Below are 18,498 nucleotides of genomic sequence, written 5' to 3' on the forward strand. Positions count from 1 at the left end.
TAAAGGAAGTAGACACAGTCAGGTGTGACACACTGGTAGGGTACACAAGGTACCATGTGTAAAGATCCAGGTTCAAGTCCCAGGTCCCATCTGCAGAGGGGAAGAAATTTTACCAGTGGTGCAGCAGTGCTGCAGGTATCTCTCCTCTCTTTCTCTCTCTCTCCTTCTTTCTCTCTCTCTCTTAACTGCTGTCAAGAAAGAAAGAAAAAAGAAAAAATGGTCATGGGGAACAGAAAAGTCATACAGCTACTGAAGCCCAGCTATAACTGTGGCAAAATAAAATAAACTTACATACAGAATAAAAGAATTAGGTAAAACTGCAAATAAAAATATATAAGAAAAATGATTCTTCCTTGACCTTAGAGATTTTAATAATTCATCATATTGTGATTTATTCAGCATGTTTTCAAATAGTACTATAATTAGTTAGTACTATAGTGCTAGTTAGTTATGACATTGATTTGAGACCAAACATTCAGTCTAAGCAAAAAAGGACCAAAAAATTCAAGTGTCGATATCGTACATTAATACTCATCAACAAAACTGTAATCCTGCCTTAAAACTGAATCTCTAGATATAGTGGATTAGCTGTGCTGCTTGTATTCATCTGGTGTCAGCACTGAGGACATGAATTCTGTAGGTTAATTTGGCAGTTTACAAGGTTCTAGAAATATTTCAAGTGCTAAATAATTTCTCTGAATCTCTTGGGAGTTTTGCTTGTTCGTTTCTAGGACAACCATGGTGATGTTTGCGCACTGGTGGATTAAAAGCAACAGTGGGTTAAAAAAAAAAAGCTAGCATAAAGCAAAGTAGATTTTTGTTATTATTCTACATCACTATTACTACCCTTTAAATAAAAACACTACTAGTGGGAGTCAGGCGGTAGCTCAGCGGGTTAAGCGCACGTAGCACAAAGCACAAGGACGGGGTAAGGATCCCGGTTTGAGCCCCTGGCTCCCTACCTGCACGGGGGTCACTTCACAAGCGGTGAAGTAGGTCTGCAGGTGTCTATCTTTCTCTCCCCCTCTCTGTCTTCCCCTCCTCTCTCTATTTCTCTGTCCAAAATGCTGACAAGAATAACTACAACAATAAAACAACAAGGGAAACAAAAGGGAATAAATAAGTATTGAAAAAACAAAAAACACTACGTGGTCTGGGAGGTGGTGCAGTGGATAAAGCATCGGACTCTCAAGCATGAGGTCTGAGTTCAATCTCTAGCAGCACATATACCAGAGTGATGTCTGGCTCTTTCTCTCTCCTTCTATGTTTCTTATTAATAAATAAATAAAGTCTTTAAAAAAACACTACTAGTTTAATATAAAATGTCTTATGAAACTAGGAAATATTAACTTCACTAAATTTGACATGAAGGATACTTAAATATGTGTGGTGAAAAGCAAAGTATGCATAGAACACTTCTGCTACATGACAAAAAACATGGTTGTCTAGGAGAAGACCACCTGAGCAACTGTGTCAGCTGCAAGATTTCACTGCATCCTGTGTGTGTGTGTATGTGTGTGTGAATTTACTCAAATTAGTAGCAAACAATGCTTTTTCAGATTTAAGTATATAGCACATACCTTCTCAAAAATTAGTGAAGTGACCCTAACCCCACCAGGGAAACAACTGACAATCTGTTTAGCCAATGGTAAATTTGCATTTAAAGCAGAAATAATAATAATCTTGAATACTTGTTTTCACCAAAATGAGCTTAACATCTGCCCAATACTTCAATTATTTTTTAAAAAAATGTTTTATTTAGTTAGTTATTGGATAGAGGCAGTGAGAAACCAAAAGGGAAAGGAGAAATAGGGATAGAGAGACAAAGAGAGACCTGCAGCACTGCTTCACTGCTCTCGAAGCTTTCCTCCAGCAGGAAAGAGCTTGAATCCGGGTCCTTGTACATAGTAACGTGTGTGCTCAACCAGGTGTGTTATCTCCTGACTCCCCTAGTAAACTTCTGATGAGATCAGTGGTGATAGAAATAAATTCAAGTTGTGCTGCTGGATTCATGGTACAGGTATGGAGCCCCAGCAATAACCTTGGCAGGAGGAAGGAAGGAAGAAAGGAAGGAAGGAAGGAAGGGAGGGAGGGAGGAAGGAAGGAAGGAAGGAAGGGAGGAAGGAAGGAAGAGAGAGAGGGAGGGAGGAAGGGAGGGAAGGAGGGAGGGAGGGAGAGAGTAAAGTGGATCATAGGGTAAATGGACATCACTTACAGCAAAACCGCCTCATTCACAGCTTCAAAGAACTCAGAGCAGAGCATTTCTTGAGGTTCGTGTCCTCTGTAAGTAAGCAGAGCCTCTACTAGTGGTCCAACATCTGGCAGAGTAATAAGTGGGACACAAACTTGTGACAGGGACCTTATGTGTCCAGGAGTCATTCTATGGAATAGAAAAATAAGTACCCAATTTTTCAAACCACACGTAACAGAAGACATTAAAATAGGCTGTAAAGACTGACAACAGGTCCTTTGACTTGTCCCTCATGTAACACCACTTACAAACTTCTCTTATTTATTTATTTATTCATTCAATATTCTAAGAAGAAACCCATTCACTGTAATTACTATTTTAATATCACTCATTGTCAGGAATTGGGCATAACTACTACAGGCACCTCCAACTTACCATCCCCCCCCCCACCAATAACTCTTTAATTCCTTCTCCAAATGCTCTCTTTACCCATTGTTACCTTTCTCAATCGCTCAGGCCAAAACCCTTCCTGTTCTTCCCTGTTTCTTCCCTTTCATTTAAAACCGCATAGCTGATACAGTAACAGGTACTGTTAGTTCATCTGACCCTCTCTCAACATTTAGATCACTAACCTTAAGTCCCTAAGACTGAGCATCACCTTGAGCCTGTAGCCTCCTTAACTTTCTCCCAGTTTCTGCCCTCATCCCCACTGTTTACTCTAAGAGTAGTGCCAGCCATCCTTTAAAAATTCAGATCGATAAGGCAGCATGGCTACCAAGCAGCAGCAGCAGCAGCTATGTTTCTCTCCTCGCCTCTCCTGCGTCAACTAGGAACACCAAAGGAGATCATCTCCCGCGTCAACTAGAACACCAAAGGAGATCATCTCCCGCGTCAACTAGGAATACCAAAGGAGATCATCTCCCACGTCAACTAGGAACACCAAGGGAGATCATCTAGAACCGCAACAAGGCAGGACTAGAACGACTTCAGGAACCCACCAAATCAACGGTGAGTGCAAACACATGTGGGTGGTGGATAGAGAGGAGCCTAAAGAGAGATTGAGTGGCTGGTAACAGTCTAGCAGTTTACCAGTTGAGGCACCACCTCCAGTCTGTTTTACCAACAAAAAGATGGCTGAAGGGAGGAGAGGACTCCCCTAAGACTCACCAAATGCAACTGTGAGTCTCCATTGCTATTGCCCTCAGAGGCTGGAGCAGCAGGGGGGGTGGCCCTGTGCTGACACCTGAGGAAAGAGAACTGAACAGAAAACTCAGGAGAAGAACTACACCTCAGTGGCCTAGCGGTGGGGCTGTTTGGTGGGAGCCTTTCCATGTTGTTCTCCTGATGAGAACATAGTGAATAGTTGCCTCAGAACATACAGACTATAAACGGGACTTTAAATAACAATGAAAATAAGAAAACCATACAAAAGATCAATGAAAGTAAATGTTGGTTCTTCGAAAGAGTGAACAAAATCGACAAACCTTTAGCCAGACTCACAAAACAAAAAAGGGAGAAGACCCAAATAAGTCGGATCATAAATGAAAGAGGAGATACCACAACAGACACCACAGAAATTCAACATATCATGTGAGTCTGTGAACAACTATATGCCACCAAGCTAGAGAACCTGGAAGAAATGGACGATTTCCTACATACCTACAAACTTTCAAAATTAAATAAAGAGGCACTAAATTATATGAGCAGGCCCATCACAGCTAATGAAATTGAAACAGTTATCAAAAACCTATCCAAGAATAAAAGTCCTGGACCAGATGGTTTTACAAATGAATTCTACAAAACCTTCAAAGAAGAACTAATACCTCTACTTTTAAAAGTCTTCCAGAAGATTGAAGACACTGGAATACTCCCTTCCAGCTTCTATGAGGCCAACATCACTCCAATACCAAAAGTTCACAACCAAAGAAGAAAACTACACACCAATATCTCTGATGAACACAGATGCTAAAATATTGAACAAAATTCTAGCCAACTGGATACAGCAGTATATTAAAAAGATTGTTCAGTTTCGACTCAATCACTTGTGATCACATTTTGCTTGTTAAGAAAGTGACATGCAGCACAATTCTAATATACAAAATCTAGATACAACTCCTGTGTCCAACACAGATGAATGGCTGAGAAAATTGTGGTATATTCACACAATGGTAAATTGGGTCAGTTAAAATGTGCTATTAAAATGATGATGTCATGGGATCACCTCAATCTCAATATGGGATGATCTCAACCACAGGCAGAAGTTGAAAAACAAGATCAGAAGAGAAAACACAAGTAGAACCTGAACTGGAGCTGGTGTATTGCACCAAAGTAAAAGACTCTGGGGTAGGTTGGGGGGAGAGTACAGTTCTTGGAAAAGGATGAGAGAGGACCTAGTAGGGGTTGTACTGTTAGGTGGAAAACTGAGAAATGTTATGCATGTACAAACTATTGTATTTACTGTCAACTGTAAAACATTAATCCCCCCCCAAAAGAAATTAAAAGAAGAAAAAAAAGACTGTTCATCATGACCAAGTGGGGTTTATCCCAGGGATGCAAGGTTGGTTTAATATATGTAAATCAAGCCACCACATCAATAAAGCAAGACCAAAAGCCACATGGTAATATCAATAGATGCAGAGAAAACCTGACAAAATACAACATCCCTTTATGATCAACAAACTGCAAAAAATGGGAATAGATGGAAAATTCCTCAACATAGTGTCTATATATAGCAAACCTACAGCCAACATTATACTCAATGGTGAAAAACTGGAAGCATTTCCCCTCAGATCAGGTACTAGACAGGCCTGCCCACTATCACCATTACTGTTTAACATAGTATTGGAAATTCTTGCCATAGCAATCAGGCAGGAGCAAGGAAGTAAAGGGATACAGACTGGAAGAGAAGAAGTCAAACTCTCCCTATTTTCAGATGACATGATAGCATACATAGAAAAATGTAAGGAATCTAATAAGAAGCTTTTGGAAATCATCAGGCAATACAGCAAGATGTCAGGCTACAAAATTAACATACAAAAGTCAGTGGCATTCCTCTATGAAAACACTAAGTTAGAAGAAGATGAAATCCAGAAATCAATTCCTTTTACTATAGCAACAAAAACAATAAAGTATCTAGGAATAATAACTAATTAATATGAGAGGGGGAAAATTGATTGTATGTCTCAAACTTTTTAAAGCACAGACTGAATCTTTTTAATACATAGGCTGAGTCTTTGATATGTTGACTCTCTCAAAAACCTAGATCAAAGAGAATAGAAGCAACAAGTGGCACAGCTATATACAAGATGCTGGGTAATATACAGCAAATCCTAACAAAGGGATTAACTTTTCAAAGTTAACCCAATTACCAAATAATGTGATGATAACAATAACTTTCCATTGTCTTCTTGAACCCTAAGACAGCAGGAACCTCACATTTCCACTATAGAGCCTATATTTCCCCCAGTCCTGGAACCTTAGGGTGGGGCGCACTTTCCTGCATGCTTCCCTCAATTCATACCAAATAATACTGCATCTGCTGATCCCAACCTAATGAACGCAAGGAGTGCCACCTCAGCATGCTTCACTTTAGACTGTGTCTGGAGACTTTAGGTGTGGAATGACAACCCTTCAGTTTCATTACCTGGGTGAGACCTTTCCTTTCATAGTATTCTCTAATTCCATTCCAGGCGGTTCACTTTCTAACAAAGTCCCAAAACCTAGATATAGACCAGGTCCCCTGAGATAGAGCATATGTTCACATGTATCCATAAACTAGGGCAAAATCTGAAAGCAAAAGTACACAAATAGTCTGCAGTGAGTACCCCTCAACTCTTCATCTGCACTATGCCAGCCTTTAGGTCCATAATTGTTTAACAATTTGTTTGGCTTTGTATGTTAACTCTCTTTTCAGCCACTAGGTTCCAGATGCCAGCATGATGCCAACCAGAATTCCCTGGACAGACAACCCCACCAATGTGTCCTGGAGTTCTGCTTCCCCAGAGACCCACCCTACTAGGGAAAGAGAGAGGCAGAATGGGAGTATGGATTGACCATCAATGCCCATGTTCATCGGGGAAGCAATTACAGAAGCCAGACCTTCCACCTTCTGCATCCCACAATGACCTTGGGTCCATACTCCCAGAGGGATAAAGAATGAGAAAGTTATCAGGGGAGGGGATGGGATATGGAGATCTGGTGGTGGGAATTGTGTGGAGTTGTACCCCTCCTATCCTATGGTTTTGTTAATGTCTCCTTTCTTAAATAAATAAATGAATTTAAAAAAATATCTAGGAATAAACCTAACCAGAGAAGTCAAAAACTTGTATACTGAAAATTATAAGTCACTAGTGAAGGCAATTGAAAAAGACACAAGGAAGACACAAGATAAGGTTCTACTATCCGTTTTTTCTGGACCAAATCAATGGCTGGCTCCTTCATTTTATATAGATGTCAGCCACAATGTTGCTTTATGTGCATACTTCTCTAGCCTTCAAATGAAATTGCACTGATCTATACACAGTCCAGCAATCAGTTATATGTAGCAAATCAAATTTCCATGGATGAAATGCCAGTAACGTTTTAATTTCAGTTTCTTGGTTGCATTATTTACATATCAAGTGTTCAACAGCCACATGACGTTAGAGTTGGGCAAAGCATTGTACAGGTCTTGTCCACTGGATAGTACAAAGGCACAGAGCTTGTCCACTATCACAGAACACTCCACTGGACAGTGAGTATAATACAGTAAGTGGCCTCCCACTCTACACTGCAGTTTCTGTCTCTCTTAGCCTGTCTTACTTTCCTTCAGAGTGTTTATTGCCATCTGGCCAAGAATTTATTTGCTTATTGTTTAGAATCTGTTTCTTCTTGCTAGATACTGGCACTAGGAAAGTAGGCACTTCTTTGATTCTGTTTTGTTCAGTGCTCTACTCCTTAGAACATAGGAATAACTCAACACAGACATTACATGTTTAACAAGTGTGATAACCTATGAGGATGTCAAACATCAGAAAGGAAAGAAACAACAAACATGAGAGGGTGTGGAGAAAAAGGGGATACTTCTACACTGCTGGTGAGAGTGTAAAATGATCCAGTTATGGAAAGTTGTCTAGAGATTTCTTAAAGCACTAGAAATGGACCTACCCTATAACCCAGCAATTTCTCTCCTGGGGAAAGACCAGAAGAAAGCAAAATCAGGGGGTAGGGCGGTAGCACAGTGGTTTAAGAGCACATGACGCAAAGCGCAAGAACAGGCCCTGTTTGAGCCCCTGGCTCCCACCTGCAGGGGAGTCGCTTCACAAGCAGTGAAGCAAGTCTGCAGGTGTCTATCTTTCTCTCCTCTTCTCTGTCTTCCCCTCCTCTCTCCAGTTCTCTCTGTCCTATCCAACAACGATGGCATCAATAACTACAACAATAAAACAACAAGGGCAACAAAAGGGAAAATAAATATTAAAAAAAAGAAAACAAAAGCACTTATCAGAAGAGATCTATGTATACCTATGTTCATAGCAGCACAATTTAGAAATTTCGATCATTTTGAACTGTGACTATGTCTTTCTACTCTCTTCTAACTTATGAGTTTCTGCTAAGAAATTTGATGATAACTTGATTGGAGTTACATTTTTCCCTTTAGCAATCTTTAATAATAATAATAATAATTATTTTCCTCCAGGGTTATTGCTGGGCTCGGTGCCTGCACCATGAATCCACCGCTCCTGGAGGCCATTTTTCCCCCTTTTTGTTGCCCTTTTTGTTGTAGCCTCGCTGTGGCCATTATTATTACCATTGTTGATATTGTTCGTTGTTGGATAGGACAGAGAGAAATGGAGAGAGGAGGGGAAGACAGAGAGGGGGAGAGAAATACAAAAACCTGCAGACCTGCTTCACCACCTGTGAAGCGACTCCCCTGCAGGTGGGGAGCCGGGGGCTCGAACTGGGATCCTTATGCCGGTCCTTGAGCTTTGCGCCACGTGTGCTTAACCCACTGCGCCACCGCCTGACCCCCAATAATAATTATTATTAACAGTGGTGTGTCTTGATGTAGATATTTTTGCATTTTGATATTTAAGTACTCTGTCAAGTTCCTTGATTTTTGTGGTTAGTTCTTTTCAGATTGGAAAGTTCCTAGCTATTCCAGGCGATTCTCATGCACACAAAAGTTCCAGAAGCATTGCATTATATTAGTTATTAGGTAGCAGTTCCCCAAATTAAATGTAAGTAACTAGTAAAAAATAATTTTTTTAAGACATGATAGGACCATAAGGCTCATATTAGTTTAGCTCTATTTTCTTAATAACAGTAAAATTCTGAGGTTTTTTTGTTGTTGTTGAACTCCACAATAACTTCTTGTGTGGGATTTTTGTCTTTACTTCTTAAACACTCATTTTTTTTTCCTCTCAAATTCTATTTTTGTTCTTTGTCACTGCTGAAATCTGTTGGTTTTTCATTTATCTGCCTTTCTTGAAATTTTGGATTCTCTACTACCAACAGATGTTTCTCAAATTTTGTTGTACATGAGAATCACCTGGAAAGATGTTAAGCCGATTTCTTGACCCCACCCCCAGGGATGCAGAGGCCACAGGCCTGGTCTCTTCAATAGCATTTACCTTCCACAGTACCTTGCCAACTTTTCAAAGTCACCATTCAAGGTGGTTTCAGAGGTAAAATTAATTAGTGTGACTTTTTTTTTGGAGGGGTTATCTATCATCCTAGTTGTTAACAAAAACATATTTAGTTTGACTTGTTTACTGAAAAACTTTTTTTTTTTTTAATTTGGGGGCTATGTGAGTTAGTAAGCAGGATGGAGATGGGGAAACTCATGAATGTGTGTGCAACGTAGAATGCTTCCTCGTGGGCACTTTTCACACAGAATCTAGCAGAAGATTTTGAGGAGAGTAAGAGCTTTATGAATGCTTACAAAATTGAAAAATATGCCTCAGGGGTGTGTGTTTGTGTGTGTGCACGCATGCGCGCCAACACACCCATCAACATCTCCGAATGATTCTCACACAACAGTTCAACTGTAGAAGACTCAACAGTAACCATAAACTGCTGGAAACATCTTCCCTTGTTTTACTGAGGCTCCCTAACCATCTTCAGCAAACCAAAGAACTAGAAGATAAACCTAAGATGCTCAGAAAGTCTAGAATGTTACTCCTTCTAGGCCATTTGTAGCAAAGAACAAGAGGAAATTTTAAACATTCTGTCACTGAATTGTTGATTTTACGTAGTGGCAAGTGAAACTATTTAAAACACTATGACAAGGCAATTTATCAGACATCTAAAAATAATTCAAAAAGAAACTAAACAGATTTTCCTTTCTCTTTCTCTCTCTCTCATAACTTACACATCTTAAGTTATGAGATAATTTCTGTATTTTCTATGAGACCTCTGAATCTTTGGAAATGAAAGTTTAGACAGTTCAAATAGCAATTCAAGCTTGGGAGAATTTTATGTGCTTGAACATTTGAAGTTATTCCAGTAGAAGAAGTAAAGTTCAAATTTCATAATGTGTGTATATACTCAAGTTCAAGTGTACCATAGTAGTTTGCTCAACTTGACTATATTCTGATTCAACTTATTTTGTGAAATTTAAAAATGTACAGGTACTTTCAAATAGTAGAAAAATTCACAGTGTTATAGTACATGTTTTAATTATTCAAATGTAATGATAGCAACAGCCCTGGTGGTTTCAGCTTGCCTGGCAGCTCCTACAAATGTTTTCATGATGCAACTCCATGACCTGACTTCATAAAATCCGTTTCTACTTGAGATAGGCGAACACTCTTTGTTGAATTTATAACTCACTAGAGAGCTGTGGATTGAAGAGTTCTGAGTCTTACATAAGCTTTTAGGGATTCAGGTTCTTTTAAGAATGCAGAACAGAACTTCCTGGTTTTAGGTCTTAAAAGCAGGGCATTAGAAGCTCACAAGGAGACTCTAAAAGCAAGCCGGGCATCACACTGCTTTTCAAATTTAATCTTCTGATAGTTATAAATGAAGTGAACTCAAGAGAGTGAGTTTCCCTAAAAAACTGCTATGAGCAAATAAACACATTCAGAAAAATGCTTGCAAAAATCTATCTTGTTGGATTGTATTTTTTTTTTTTTTTTACAAAGAAGGAAAATTCTCCATAGTGAGTGAGCAATATTCCATAGAGCAAATTAGGAATATTTGCATGTATCAGTGTCCAGAAGACATCTTGCTAGCAAAGGAATCTCATATTCTTGGTAAAATTTGCATATTAAAAATTTAAGGAAGGTAGGCTGGGACTCACCCAGTTAAGTGCACATATTACTATGCTCAAGAACATAGGTTTTAGCCCCTGCTCCCTATCTGCAGCGGGGACACTTCATGAGCAGTGAAACAGGTCTGCAAGTGTCTGTCTCTCCCTCTCTGTCCCCTTCTCTCCCCTCTCAATTTCTTTTTTGTCCTATCAAATAACATAGAGGAAAGAGGAAAAAATAGCCACTGGGAGTGGTGGATTCGTAGTGCTGGCACAGAGCCCCAGCTATAATCCTAGAGGAAGATAAATAAATAATAAATAAATAAATAAATAAATAAATAAATAAATGTACTAACTTCATTGTTATCCTAAACTACCAACCAAATGAACCAGTATTTTATCCTTGCTAGTACCACTGGGGTGCCAGAATGGACAGTTACTAGTGGAATTTGCTCTGTGCCAAGGAATTTGTTCATAGTAGTCTCTTATGATTACTTCTGTGAAATCCATTACAATATCCTATTTGATATATTTGTATATAAACTGACTGACTTTTCTGTTTTTTTGGTTTTTTTTTTTTTTTTTGGAGCTAAGGCTTTGTCCATTTTATTTATCTTTTTTATAAAAAAACTTGTAGCCCCGTTGAGATGGTCTGTATGTGTGTGCTTAAGCATCCCTGCTCAAAATAGACTTTTCAGATAGGAAGAGAGGCAGACAGAAGGAAAGATACCACAGCACCAAAGCCTCTTCCAGGGTAGTACATTCCAGGATTGAACCTGGCCTGTGTATGATACTCATGTGAGCTACCTTGCCAACAGATTTATTTTTCCTGTAATTATTTCTGCTCTAGCCTTTATTATTTAATTCCCTGCTGTCTCTTGGTTTAACTTGTTTTTCTTTATCTTATTCCTTGAAGTGTAAAATAGGCTGCTTATTTGACATCTTCTTTATTAATGGAAGTTTTTTTTTTTTTTTTTTTTTTTTAACCAGAGCACTACTTTGCTCTGGTTTGTGTTGGTGTGGGGATTGAACCTGAGACTGCAAAGCCTCAGACATGAGAGTCTCTTTGCATAACCATTATGCTATCTAGCCCCACCCCAGTAATGGAAGTCTTTACCATGACTTTACCACTATTTCCTTTCTTATTAGTACTGCTTGATCTGTATCCCATTTGTTTTGGTGTTCTTGTTTTCACATGTCAAGATATTTATTTCTCTTGTGGTGTCTTCTTTGATCTACTGGTTGCTCAAAAGTGTAATAATATCCATAATCTGGTCTTTTATCACTGCTGTTGGAAAACATACTTGGTATGATTTCAATATTAAATTTGTTGGGCTTGGTTTTAGCCTAACATGTGATCTATCCTGCAAAATGTTTTCTGTGTGCATGAGAGAAGACTATTTGCTGCTACTAGGTGAGGTGTTCTAAATTTACATATTAAGGTGAATTTGGCCTATAATGGTGTAGCAAAATGCCTGTAAATGTCAAGTTCTCTATTTCTTCACTGATCTTCAGTGGGGTTCATCTACCCATGACTGAAGATGTGGTACTAAACTCTCTTATTTGGTTATCATTATACAAACGTCATTCACTTTCTCTTGTAGCAGTTTTTGAACTAATATATAGCTTATCTAGTATATATACATACATACCGCTACTTAACTCTCTTATATTTATTGACATGCAAATTATTTTTACTTTCAGTCTACGGGTATCCTTATACCTAAAATTAGTTTCTTATAGAGAGCAAATAGATCTGGCTTTTTCTTTCTTTCTTTTTTTATGGCTTATGGTGGTGCAGGGGTTGAACCTGAACCTTGAAACCTCAGGAAAGAGTGTTTATTTGCATAACCATTATGCTATCTCCCCTGCCCCAGATTTGGCTTTTTAAAATTTTTATTATTTGTTGTTGACTTGGCCATTCTGTCTTTTTATTGAAAGTTGAATTCATTACAGTCAAAATAATTTAAATTAATAAAAGAATTTGGTATCGCCAATCCACTGATTTCTGTATGTCTTGTACTTTGTCGTGATCTTGCTTTCTTGTTGCCCCCCTTTGTGTTTTGGTGATCTTTCTGAGTAATATGTTTTTAGTTTCCACTATGCATCTTAACTATTGTATTTGTTGTCATCATGCGGATTCTGTAAAACGTCTGAGTGTATTTCAGTGGTCTATATACAGACAGCAATTTCAGTTGTATATAAAATCTCTATTCATTTAACTCCACTCCATGCCTTATATTATTGACATCAAAGTTATGTCTTTTCATTTTATTATTTTTTTAATTGCCATCAAGGTTATTGCTGGGGCTCAATACCAGCATAATGTATTCACTGCTTCTGGTGACTTCTTTTTCTTTCTTTTTGTTTGGGAAGCTTCCATCCCACAAGTGGGCAACAGAGCCTTGAACCTGGGTCCTTGTGCATTCTAATATGCATACTCAACTGGGTGTGCCACGGCCTGGCCCCTAACTTTTCTCCTTTATTGGGCTATATCTCCTTGTTTCTTTGTATGTCTTGATTTGGGGAAGTAGGCTGGTGTGTGGGGGGGTATGTCTGTATTTTATGCACCTGAAGAAATAGTCATCATTCCCGGTCTTTATGAAGTGACTCTGTACAGGGGGAAGACTTTCATTAATCACCCTGGCTAGAGAACCTGCTGATCTTTCAAACCTTTCAAACCATGCATCTTCTCTATGGTAGTGCAAGCTATTTCCCAATTAGAGAGTTTTCCCAGTTTCTTTTTCAGGAGTTTGTGATCTCTCGCTCCCTCTGGTGTTTATCTGTGGTTTTGCAGTTTTTCTGGTGCTGCAACAAACCATTGAACCCTCCTCTCTTTCTCTTTTTCTATAGCCCTTTAAACATCAAAAGGTTCTGTTATTGTTTCAAGTCAAAGGAGGCAGAAACCAGTTCCTAGGATTGTTCCTTCAAAAGCTAGACCCTTGGGTAAATATTCTATTCTTCTCTTCACTTCCCCAAGAAAGAAGCTGTATGTTGGGTACTCTTTCCTAATCATGACATGAGTGTACTTCTATCTGAGACATGGGGCCAGTTCCCTGATGAAACAGGAAGCAGATAAGTATCCCTCCTCTCCTGGGGGTCTAGTAGCGCAGTAGCACAGTGGGTTAAGTGCGCAAGCACAAGGATCCTGGTTCAAGCCCCTGGCTGCCCACCTGCAGGGGAGTCACTTCACAAGTGGTAAAGCAGATCTGCAGGTGTCTATCTTTTTCTTCCCCTCCTCTCTCCATTTCTCTCTGTCCTATCCAACAATGACGACAGTAATAACTAAAACAACAAGGGCAACAAAAAGGAGAACAATTTTTTAAAAAAGTATCTCTCCTCTCAGCCCTCCCCTCAGTCCTTTCTTTTTCCTCTCCTCCTTTTCTCTCTCCCTCCCTTCTTCCTTTTCCTCTCTCTCTCTCTCTCTCCTTCTTTCTCTGTTTTGTTTCATTGTTCTAGGCTGACTTTTTCACACAGATATGTTCACTCCAAACTTAGATCATTCTCTGCCATCATCATGGGGAGATGAGAAATTGTATCCATGTGTTCAACAACTGTATTGTAAACCATTATCTCACAGTAAAATGATTGGGGAGGGGGGTGAAGGGAGATAAACAGTGAGAGAGACAGACAGACAGAGAGAGAGAGAAGATGACACTATAGCACTGAAGTTTTGTACAGTGTGGTCGTGGATGGGTTTAAACTTGTGTGGGAAGTAAGACAAAGCAGACACACTATCTAGGTTAGCTATTTTGTGGTTCCACAGTTGAGTTCTCTTTAACTCTCTGAGGTCCTCAATATTAAAATATTAAAAATATGCCCATACCCTGTGAAGGATCAGTCAGGCAGGGCTTATCTCAACCCGTTAGGCAGCCCCCTAGTTCCCAACAGGCCAAAATATTTGAAAACACTTCACTCTTGCCTTTCTTCCATAGAAGGAGCTGCAAACTGGATTATTCCTCTCCTCCTACAAAACTGGGTTGGTCTTGAGGAGGGGTATGGTGGTAATATGAAGTAGTTTTGCTACCCATTTCAAATGGCTGTTCTTGACTCTGAGCTTGCTAAATTACTGTCACTTCAAGGTTTAGTGAGTTATACACTAATTAAATTTCTGTTTTCTGCTAGAGAGTCTTAGCAGTTCTTATATATCCAGGATATTAACCCTTGTCAGATATATGATATAAAATGCTGATGCTCATTTGCTTATTTATATTCAGATGCCTACATTTGGTAGGTTGCCTTTAATTTTTTTACAGATTTATTAAAAAAATTATTATTATTATTTTGCCTCCAGGATTATTACTGGGGCTCAGTGCCTACACTATGAACCCACTGCTCCTGGATTATCACTGGGGCTCAGTGCCTACACTATGAACCCACTGCTCCTGGAGGCCTTTCTTTTTTTTCCATTTTGTTGTCTTTGTTGTTATTGTTGCCATTGCTGTTGTTATTGGACAGGACAGAGAGAAATGGAGAGAGGAGGGGAAGACAGAGAGGGGGAGAGAAAGACAGACATCTGCAGACCTGCTTCACCGCTTGTGAAGCAACTCCTCTGCAGGTGGAGAGCCGGGGACTCAAACCAGGATCCTTACACTGGCCCTGTGTTTAGCACCATGTGCACTTAATCTGCTGCACTACTGCCTGGCCCCTTATAGGTTTATTTTTATGCACATGTTATGTGCATGTGTTTGTGAGAGAGAGAAATAAGAGTACTGTTCTGTCACATGTAGCACTGGGAATCAAACCAAAGGCCCCACACATGCAAGTTCCATGACTGCTTCACTGAATCACCTCCCAGCCACTAGTATCCTTTGATTTACTGACATTCTTGATATTATTAAAGTTCAGTTCATCTATTTTTTTCTCTGCTGCTCATGATTTTGGTGACATATCAAAAATCACTGCCAAATTAAATGTTGTGAAATTTTTTTCCAGTACTTTCATCAAACAGTTTAATGTCTAGATGTAAAGGACTCTTAAAATTAGATCATTTGGGGGAGAGATTTAATTGGAAATAGCATTACAAGACAACCACAAAAATCCTTTGTTTCCAGATTCCCTTACTTAATGATTTGTTAAAAATGAAATGCTCACCAATGAAAACAACCCTGAATTCTTTCCCATGTTGAAAAAACATTTTGTAATATGATTAATTGTCTTTTAATTTGTCTAAATCTATTTGACTTGTTTAGTCTAGATATGGGGATATTATGTTTCTTAAATTAGGTCATATGCACAAACCAAATTATCTATTTTCTTGTAAATATTCAGACTGTGTCACACACACACACATAGCAAATTGAGCACTTTTTTGTGTGTTCCCTTCTGTGTATGTAAAGCTCCTTACTGAATGGGTGCACAAACTTAAGGGGTAGTAGCTGAGAGAATAGCAATTAAAGAAAAGAAGTTTGATAAAACATGCCTCATGGCCTACTAAAATAACATCTCCACATAGACTATGAGCTACAAACATGAATTTTCTAAGAATCGTAAAAATTTTGTTCATAAACTGAACTGATAAACTTTTTGAAACTTGAAAAGAGGGATGTTTGGCTTAACACCTACCGTTTTTGAGTGTTAAATCCATTAAGATGATTCTCCTGCAGTTCAGACACTAATGATGAAACCATCTGTAAAACAAAATCAGTGGCAGGTTAACTCACACTGCAAACAGGATTACATCAGCTCTATTTTTCTTGGTGTGAGTGATATTTCCGTTGAGATTCTCTAGCTGCACCTCCTCTTCCTTTCTCCTTGTTTTACTTTGTCTAAGTGAAAGCAAAGTATCTGCCACGTCACATTTACTAATACTTTGGATTTTATGTTTGCGCTTTGCTAGTCTATATCCATATTTAAGGAAATGAATGATAATTTCCTCATAATTAAAGATGCATTAAAAAAATAAAACACTTAATTCTTGCTTAGTTTCATTCTTCACTTTTAAAGCATGCTATTCACATAGAAAGTTTCAAAAATATCAGAATGGTTAATAAACATTAAAAGTCTTTGTAAGATTTTTGGAAGGTGTATATCAAGATCCCAAATTAAAATTTCTTGGATTTGTCTAAAATTTGAGAGGAAAAAGCATAGCTTTGATACCAAGATGTAACTGTGTAATACTAGTTACAGAATTACTATTTATTGGATTTTTCATTTTAACATAACATTCCAATCAGTTTATTTTAAATGCAGTATGTGTCCAATAGTGAAAGGTTGGGTTTATATTAGCTAAGGAGATCTCCTCTCCTAAAACAATCTTTGAGAAAACACATGAGATGTATTAAGAAGAAGGAGAAGTTGGTTGATTTAGAATGACTTATTCTGTCTTTTCATAATCTTCCATCTCACATTTCTTCCTTACATGGCCATACGTCCACCCAAAGTAAGAAGAGATAAACACGGAAAAGTTAAACATCTCTCCTGGTGGAGTGAAATATTTCTACTTACCCTTTCTGCTGATGGTCCATTATGTGACAAAAATTTCTATACTAATAAATTAAAGAGACTCACATTGTTAAGCAAAGCAGGACAGTAATCTGCAGGTTCATATCCAAGACCTTGAGTGAAAGTACCAACTTCATTCATATCTAATCTGAATGTCGAAAGTATATGAGATAGCAACCCCTAAAAAACAAAACAAAAAGAGTTCTTAAAAGGAAATGTAAGCAGAAGATGGAGGCCAAGGGGAAACAAAACGAACGCATGTCCCTGTGGTGGTGGCGGCTCAGTGCGTACAGCACGTTCTTTGCATGTGTGGAGCTCTGGGTTGGATCCCTGACAGAGCATATGTCACAGTGGTGTTTTCTCTCTCACATGTATATATATTCTCCTCCCTCTCAGTAAATGCAAGTGCCTTTTATAACTGAAATCTGGGTCATTTGTAAGTGGGATAATATAATAATAATTACTGTTTTTATTATTATTATTGCCACCAGAGTTCTTGCTGTGGCTTGGTGCCTACAAGATGAATCCAGTGCTCCTGGTGGCCATTTTCTTTTCCTTATTTGAAAAAAAAAAAAAAGAGAGAGAGAGAGAAACTGAAGAGTGGGAGATAGAGAAGGAGAAAGACAAAGAGGCACCTCCAGTACTTGCTTCACTGCTGGTGAAGTTTCCTACATGGGATCATCTCAGTGGGTCCTCATGCATGGAAATATGTTTAGGCTACTGTGTCAGCCACCACCTGGCCCCATAACTGACTTTTTTTTTTTCCCTCTCCTCCAGGGTTATTGCTGGGCTCGGTGCCTGCACCATGAATCCACCGCTCCTGGAGGCCATTTTTCCCCCTTTTTGTTGCCCTAGTTGTTGCAGCCTCGTTGTGGTTATTATTGCCATTGTTGACGTTGCTTTGTTGTTGGATAGGACAGAGAGAAATGGAGAGAGGAGGGGAAGACAGAGAGAGAGGGGAGAGAAAGATAGACACCTGCAGACCTGCTTCACCGCCTGTGAAGCGACTCCCCTGCAGGTGGGGAGCGGGAGCTCGAACCAGGATCCTTACACCGGTCCCTGCGCTTTGCGCCACGTGCACTTAACCCACTGCGCCACCGCCCGACCCCCCATAACTGACTTTTTAAAAGTGAAATGATATAGGGGTCAGGTGGTGGCACACCCAGTAGAGTGCACATATTGCCGTGCATAAGGACCCAGGTTCGAGATCCTGGTCCCCCTCTCTAGGGGGGTACCTTCATAAGCGATGGGGTAGTGCTGCAGGTCTCCCCCTGACTCCTCCACCCACATCTTGACTAGGGGGCTCTGTTTCAAGAACATCAGGCACCATGATACTGTCACTTATTCAATGCTCCTCCTCTCCTCCTACAACTAACATACAAAATAGAACCACCTGCTGGCCAACAACAGAAGCAAAAACAGGTGGGTGAAACTGGAAGGCACTGGTTCTGAACAGCCAAAATGAGGGTCAGATACTTCCTGATGCCAATTCAGTCTCCACTGAAAAAATAACAAAAACAAGGAACTACATCACTGGGAAATTTGAAGAAATGCAAAACGTTAAATATGGATAAATGAATTAAGAAAGAAATCCCACGACTTCAAAGAGGAGCCTGCTAGGAAAATAGAGAACTTG

The 18,498-nt window shown here is 39.2% G+C and overlaps 1 protein-coding gene across 2 annotated transcripts in view; it reads right to left on the bottom strand.

The window, feature by feature from the left end:
- FANCC (FA complementation group C) overlaps positions 1–18,498 on the bottom strand; it is a 192,669-nt gene that overhangs the window by 64,604 nt on the left and 109,567 nt on the right. For both annotated transcript variants that reach the window (XM_007539871.3, XM_060200477.1), the window contains exons 5-7: positions 16,929–17,042; positions 15,984–16,048; positions 2,216–2,380 (exon numbers count right to left, since the gene is read on the bottom strand). In XM_007539871.3, coding sequence (XP_007539933.1) covers positions 2,216–2,380; positions 15,984–16,048; positions 16,929–17,042 — 344 coding nt within the window. The remainder of the gene's footprint in view (positions 1–2,215; positions 2,381–15,983; positions 16,049–16,928; positions 17,043–18,498) is intronic.

The sequence above is a fragment of the Erinaceus europaeus genome, chromosome 10 (assembly GCF_950295315.1).
Source record: "Erinaceus europaeus chromosome 10, mEriEur2.1, whole genome shotgun sequence".
Taxonomy (NCBI): Eukaryota; Metazoa; Chordata; class Mammalia; order Eulipotyphla; family Erinaceidae; genus Erinaceus; species Erinaceus europaeus.